Below are 7,702 nucleotides of genomic sequence, written 5' to 3'. Positions count from 1 at the left end.
ACATCTAGAAGATTAAAATGGTTTTGGTATATTGATTCATAGCATAACATATTAGAAAAAAAAGGGGAATTAGAATGTAATTAGGATTCGGAAAAAAAACTTAAATAGGTAATATACGTATTTAAAAAAGAAAAACGAGAGAGAAAATATAAAAAGTTTGATTTGTGTCGATAAAATACTCTTAATTTATCCGTGCGCAGGATTAATACTACTTTAACTTTTTTTTTTTTTGAAACTGATTTCATTCAATTAAGAAGAGGCCATAGAGGCAACAACATCATCCTGGATTCTAGAGGAAACCTCCAAAGGAGCCTCTTCGATCCAAACCATCGTTCCAAAACGAAAAGCAAGTTTAGCTAAAGCGTCAGCGACACCGTTACCGGCACGGCGAACAAAGCAAAAATCAACAACATCAAAATGAGAACACAGAAAACGACAATCTCTAACAATGGTCTCTAGATGAGACGTGCCTCCCTTCCCTTGTCTCCAGTAGTCATACAGCACCAAACAATCAGTCTCGAAGCTAACTCGGCGGAAGCCCAACTCGGAAGATAAATGCAACGCCCATCTAAAACACAAAGCTTCAGCTAGAAGAGCAGACATTACCGGGGCAAAAGAACTCGTCGCCGACGACAAAACCTCTCCACGAGAGTTACGGGCGATGTATCCAAACCCGGCCTCCTTCGATGCCAACACGGACGCGTCAAAATTGATCTTGAAGATGGAAGGAGCTGGACGACGCCATTTTGAAGGGAGCTCACGGGCATGCCTTGTTGAACTCTGAACCGCCACCTGCGAGGGAAGAAGAAGCTGGGCACGTTTCAAGATCTGCTGTAAGGAGAGAGCCTTTCTTTGGAACAACAGCTCATTCCTAGCATCCCAAATAGCGTACAAAAGAGCACAACACCAACCAGCTGCATAAGAATCCGCCATGGGAAGAAAAGCTGCAAGAAACTCCCTTACCGTGCATTCGTTATCCAGCCGTAAGCCAAGGGGGGAAGCAAACCAGATTGGTTTGATCACAGGGCAAAACAGCAACGAATGTTGTGTCGACTCAGGGGCTGAGACACACCATGGGCAAGAAGGATCCAATTCCATTCCCCTTCTCGATAGCTCGGCACGCACAGGCAACAACTCAAGACAAGCACGCCACGAAGTTTCACGACAACGAGGAGCAGCATCGACCTTCCATAGCTTGTTCCACGCACCATGATCCAAGGATTGCCAAGACGATGCACCGGGGTCACCATTCGAAAGCCTATCACGGATAAATTTGTATCCCGATTTAGTGGAATAATTCCCATCCACAGTTGCAGGCCAGAAAAACGCATCATCATGGTTTTGTATAGAGATCGGAATCGACAAAATGGCCGCTGCAGTTGGGGGCCAGCATAGATGCTCAACCAGTTCACGGTTCCACCCAGACCCATCTTGGAGCAACAAATGAGCTACACGAGTAACACCAAGGTCAGAAGCCACATTCTCTCGGTAAACCAATGGACCAGAATTAGGGACCCATCTATCTTCCCACGCTCTTATACTCGAACCACTCCCTACGCACCACAAGCCACCTTCCTCCAGCACCCAACTCGCCCGAAGAATACTCGACCAAGCATAGCTCGGACGATACCCCTTCTTGGCTCGGAAAATCGATGCCCGAGGAAAATACACCGCCTTAAACACTTTGGCCAAAAACCGAATCTGGTTTGGACATGATTCGCCACCAAGTTTTCCCAACAAGAGCCATATTAAAAGACTTGAAGTCTCTAAACCCCAATCCGCCATTACCTTTAGGCCGACAAAGAGAATCCCACCTGAGCCAGTGGATACCCCTACGAGTGACATCTCCACCCCAATAGAACCTATTAATCATCCCTTCTGTGACACCCCGATTTCGGTGGCGTCACTTTAGTAACCAAAATAAACTTAATGCGGAAAAACGTGAATATTTTTTTTTATAATAATAACTAAGACAAGACGGAATTAAATAAAACCCAACTATAACAAAAATCAGAACTAATATACAATATATAAACAGCCCCCGCTGTAGTAGCAACCTCGTCACGAGTAACCTCCAGTGACGGAAAGAAAAGTGTAGCGCCCGAAGGCAAAATGTACAACCAAATCTAAAGGTAAGTGTCCGCAACACTATCCCTCAAAACTGAGAATAAGCTGGCCCATCGGCCTGAAACAAGACCTCCTAAGTCCAACCAACTCTCTGTGATTCTCGTAAAGAACCACACAAAAAGCTATAGGTGGGAAACTACCCTGTCCCAAAAGAAACAAATGATGTTCAGAGCTAAGACTCTACTCCTACACTAATCCCATCTCGAGGAGCTCACACCAGCACTAAGACCTACATGCTAGCGTGGTCGTCGCCCGAATCTGAATTCAGAACGACCTAGTCTAAGTACACCATCCGTCCTCCTCTCGCTACCGCGATACGCTCCAGTTTCTGCATCTCAACCCTAGTTCCTCCCGAAGGATGAACCATCATGAATCAGCCCGCCAAGGACATCTGACAAAGGGCGTTTGTTCGCCAAAGCACACACAGAAGACGCGAGGGTCAACTCCAAAGAATTATGTAAATAATAGCACCAATAAATATAAATGAGATAATAGCCACTTAGGCTTATAACTAGGGATAACATCCTAGGGTTGCATACTTCCACAAAGAATATAACGACTGTAAATCACAGTTAACATGCATCAAGTAGAACTACAAGTATCAAACACACTCATCATGTAGTCAGATCAGCATAAAACCCGAATAACGTCACTCTGCTTGGCGACGGAACAAACCGACAACGTCACTCTGCTTGGCGACGGAACAAAACAACAACGTCACTCTGCTTGGCGACGGAACAAAACAACAACGTCACTCTGCTTGGCGACGGGACAAAACAACAACGTCACTCTGCTTGGCGACGGAACAAAACAACAACGTCACTCTGCTTGGCGACGGGACAAAACAACAACGTCACTCTGCTTGGCGACGGAACAAAACAACAACGTCACTCTGCTTGGCGACAAGACAAACCAAAGGTATTGCCACTTATAGGCTGGGCACCTCGAGACGGTCGTAACACTAGCCTCGTGTTTAACCATTTCTGCTCGGGCGTCACTTATCACCTTTGGCTATAGTCAAGACGGTACAAACTCTACATGGTTTGACCATTTCTGCTTGCTATGCCGAACATCAACAGGCACGATACAACTCTACATGGATGATCGTTACCTCCTGTTGTGCCAGGTATAGTCAGGACCGATCCAACTCTGCATGGCTGATCGTTACTTCCTGCTATACCGAAGTACTCTGCTTGGCACTTCATAACAACACATAGCTGCTCCAACAGCACAACAACAAACGCTGCTCCAACAGCACGACATCAAACGCTGCTCCAACAGCACAACAACGACATACTCAACACTTGGATCCGACGACACTCCTCGTTTTTCCAAAACTATGATTTGACTTCCAAAGCCTTCCTTCGAGGTTGTTATCATTACTTAAAGATTTTGAGGTTATTTAAGGTCTTATGAATTTTCTTTATAAAATAGATTCCCTTTTGTCTTATCGCAAGTCTTATACATTTGCAGGATCTCCCAATCCCAAGTCGCTTCCAGAGGATGTCTCGATCCACTAAACAAAATCAAGGCCCGAACCTCGTTCGTCCTATCAAACTTTCTCAAAACTCTCAAAATAAAATCGGCATGACCTGCCCGCTATTCTCACCATTCAGAATCTCAGATTCCAGTACAGAGCATATTTAAATCATCACAATCAACAACATGTCATATATCAATAAATTGCATCATAAACACTTAGCACTTAGCATATAAAGCATGCACCACACATCCTAGATTACCCACATAGCACATAGCATGTAAGTCAATCTTCAAAAACATTCAGTAGATGAATCATCTACATTGTCAGCCGAAGCCTCAGAAAACATTTTCAATCACACACAATCTCAGTGCATAAACAGTAAACAATGTCGAAACATCGACCCTAAGCATTAACTAGAGATTCAGTGAGAAGCCCTCACCTGAAAGTTCTCCAGAACGATCAACTAGTGCTTCCTCGCACTCAAAGTGTTGGTCCTCAGTGAAATCCTCAAAAGTTCCTTTAAAACAAAATCACAGAAATACTATCAGAATCTATCGGAAACTAAGCTATCGATACTTACTAAGGTTACTCGAAGTAATCTATACTCTAAGGTACGATAATCTAGCGCGAAAAGACAAGTTTTCGGAAAAGGAAATTTCCTCCTCCCCCCTCTAATAGGCTCGGCCACTTTGGCTAATTATGGGGCTCGATTTTTCTTCGATCAAACTTGGTTCCTATGCTTTCATAAGCCGTAACTAAGGGTATTCTGAACTCGGAAAAATTATCGGATCAAAAACTGTCGCAGGGGTATTTTGGTCATGATTTTTAACTTAGGATTTTCAAAACTGAAATCCCAAAATTAAAATTTTGCAGGGACGTCACCAACGACGTTTATGACAACTAATCCTACTAGCACTAAGCTAAGGCGATAGTTTTCAGCCTAAAGGTTGGAACTTTACTCAAAAACTACATAAATGGGTATTTTAGGTTCAAATTGATTCCGACGGAATTCCGGCGACATAACGGAAAATCTAATCCGGCAGAAGTGATCTTGGGCACACATAGAAGAGGTTTAGAATCAGAAATGAAAGATTCAGGATAGTTTTGCAAAAACCCATAAACTATCCACTCAGAAAACTCTACAGAAAAGCTATGGAAAAAGCGATCAGAGGTAAGGATTAGCGACTATACCTCGAAGCCTTGAAGTAGCAACTGATTAATCAACGATCAAGCAAGGATTGAACAAAATCTTCTTCTCCTTCTTCCTTAGCAAACTCGCGGCCTTGAGAGGGAAAAAAATGGAGGAGTTTTGTGTTTTTTTCTCACTTGCTTGCTATATATAGAAAATGGTAATTCGCGGGAAAATGAAAGTTTCGCGAATCTGATTTTTCCGGCATCATTCTCCATGAATTCTAAGATAGGTTTTGGCAAAGGAATTCCTAAGCTAAGAAGATGTCTCCTTGTATTTTTGGCAACTAATGCAAAGTCGGTGCAAAGTCGGTGTAAAACTATTTTACCCGATAAGTTGCTTTTTGCATCGAATGTCGGAATGGAAAACTTCCTTCTGAAGAAAGATTGAAATCATCAAGAGAAATGGGTGTACGCGTGTAGAATATCCATTTGAAGCTCTGAATAGATAAAGTCTTCATTGTCGAGAAATTCTAGGGTTTTGAAATACCAGGGATTCGGTTTCGGCAAACTTCCGATGATTGGAATCGGACGTTCGTAGATCCTAGAGTTTCGCCTCGAAACGATTGTGATATATGGAAAAAGAGAAGTTCTAACATTTCTCTGAAGATTTTTGGAATTAACTTCCGTCGTGCCTAAAAGTGAAAATTAGCTATATACTAGGGTTTCTGACCTAGGTTTAAGCGTAAAACGTTCGTGCTATAACTTTTATCGATCATAATGCAATCCTTGAACTTTTCCTGAACTTTCTCCTTCATAAATATATTTCATTTAATAAACTTTCGTTCAGGTTTCCCTTCACATTACATCAAGCCTAATCGTAAATGGAAATCTCTTCCGCTTATTCTAAGCTTAAAAACTTGGGTCTTACACCTTCAATCTGATCGCAAATCCCATCCGGAAGAATGAAACAAGACATGACATAGGATGGTATTGCTTGGGCGACCGCCTTAATCAAAACCTCTCGGCCAGCACGGGAGAGAGCAGACTCTTTCCACCCTTTCAGCTTCTTCCAGACACGGTCCTTAACAAAGTTGAAAATTTGTGTTTTAGACCTCCCAATCATGGTTGGCAAACCCAAATATTTATCAAAACACTCAACAGCCTTTACATTCAAAAGCCCTTTAAGCTCATTTAAACGATTCTGAGGTACATTTCGGCTACCAATGAGTGTAGATTTATCCAAGTTAATAACTTGACCAGACACTCGCTCATAAGTGGAAAGAATATTCTTGACACACTCCATCTCCTCCCGCGTGGACCGGGCGAATATGATACTGTCATCTGCAAAAAGTAGATGAGAAATCACAGGCGCTGAACGGGCTACTTTTATGCCATGTAAAGCAGCAGACATAACAACTTTATTGATTAAAGAGGAGAACACTTCTCCGCAAAGGATGAACAGATACGGGGAAAGGGGGTCCCCTTGTCTCAACCCTCTTTGGGGGACAAAAGGTGCCTGAGGGGCTCCATTAAGCATGATGGAGAAGTTTACCGTAGTAACACAACCCATAATCAAAGTAACCCAATTTGGGGGAAATCCCATTTGGGTCAGTACACTCGCCAAGAATGGCTATTCAACTCTATCATAGGCCTTGGACATGTCCAATTTTAGAGCCACAACGCCATTACGGCCACAAACTTTCTTCTTCATGAAGTGGAAACATTCAAACGCTACCAGTGCATTATCCGTGATCAAACGACCAGGGACAAAGGCACTTTGAGCCTCACTAATGATATCCGGTAAAATAATTTTCAACCTGTTCGCCATAGTCTTAGTGATTATTTTAAACAGAACATTGCAAAGACTTATCGGCCTAAATTGATTAGCAAACAAGGGATTCTTCACCTTAGGAATAAGAACCAAAAGAGTACGGTTAATGGTACCTGGAGATAGCGTACCATGGAGGACTTGCAAGCAAAAATCTGCAACCTCATCACCAATAATGTGCCAGAACTTCTGGTAGAACAAAGCTGGCAAGCCGTCCGCACCGGGTGCTTTGGTCGGATGCATCTGGAACAGAGCCTCTTCCACATCTTCCTTACTGAAGGGTTGAGACAATATCGCCAGATGCTGCGCCGTCACCCGTCCAGCCACCAGATTCGTAACTGATTCAATATCAACTGGCCCTGCAGTGGAAAAAAGAGACATAAAATAATCAGCCAACACCTGATAAATATCCTTGACCTCTTCAACCACCCTCCCCGCCTCATTAGTGATCTCCTCAATAGTATTTCTCTTCCGACGTTGGGAAGCCTTCCCATGGAAAAACCTTGTGTTCCGGTCCCCATGCCGCAGCCAGTCCGCTCTGGAGCGTTGGCTCCAAATAATCTCCTCTTGCTCTAAGAGGACATCAAGTTGGTCTTCCGCTGCCTTAGTGTCTGCTAGCACCTGTTCTGATTGCACACTCCGCTGTAAAGCTTGGAGCTGCACACGCAAGTCAGTTACTTTTTTTCGAACCTCCCCAAAATTCTCTTGCCCCCAGCAATCAAGGTTCTCCCCAACAATACCCAACTTCGATAAGCAATCCCCTATTCCCCGTCCCCACGCCTCAGCCACCACCCCCATGCATTCATCCCCCTTTTGAAGCCAAACCTCTTCAAACCGAAAAACACGTTCCCGAGGCACAAACTCCTTTTTCTTGCTCATACGACAAACTAGAAGAATCGGGTTATGATCAGAGCGGTGCCTCGGTAGATGCCGGATACGCGAAACGGGCCACCATTCTCGCCAACTATCATTAACTAGGGCAAAATCGATTCTCTCCTCAATAGTTTGCGGCCTTCTCCTCTTGTTAGACCACGTGAACCTGTAACCTGAGAAGCCAAGATCCTGAAGCCCACATTCTGAAAGGACCCGCCGACCGGATTGGAGGCGAGCCACATCAGGAGGGTTACCACCAA

At 43.8% G+C, this 7,702-nt stretch overlaps 1 protein-coding gene across 1 annotated transcript; it reads right to left on the bottom strand.

The window, feature by feature from the left end:
• Positions 1-249: 249 nt before the first annotated feature.
• LOC130719383 (uncharacterized) lies at positions 250-6,344 on the bottom strand. The gene is made up of 2 exons (XM_057570007.1): positions 5,672-6,344; positions 250-1,832 (listed from the first exon to the last, which is right to left on the bottom strand). The coding sequence occupies exons 1-2, from the start codon at positions 6,342-6,344 to the stop codon at positions 250-252; spliced, it is 2,256 nt and encodes a 751-aa protein (XP_057425990.1).
• Positions 6,345-7,702: the final 1,358 nt, after the last annotated feature.

This window comes from Lotus japonicus, chromosome 5, assembly GCF_012489685.1.
Source record: "Lotus japonicus ecotype B-129 chromosome 5, LjGifu_v1.2".
Lineage (NCBI taxonomy): Eukaryota > Viridiplantae > Streptophyta > Magnoliopsida > Fabales > Fabaceae > Lotus > Lotus japonicus.
This window is presented reverse-complemented; position numbering and strand designations above follow the sequence as displayed.

Bases quoted from the DNA above. Each gene is read 5' to 3' on its own strand.
- LOC130719383 (XM_057570007.1), bottom strand. From the start codon at position 6,344: ATGGGATTTCCCCCAAATTGGGTTACTTTGATTATGGGTTGTGTTACT. The intron at 1,833-5,671 runs GTGTAAGACCCA...TGTCACTCGTAG, and splicing joins GATTTGCGATCAGATTGAAG to GGGTATCCACTGGCTCAGGT.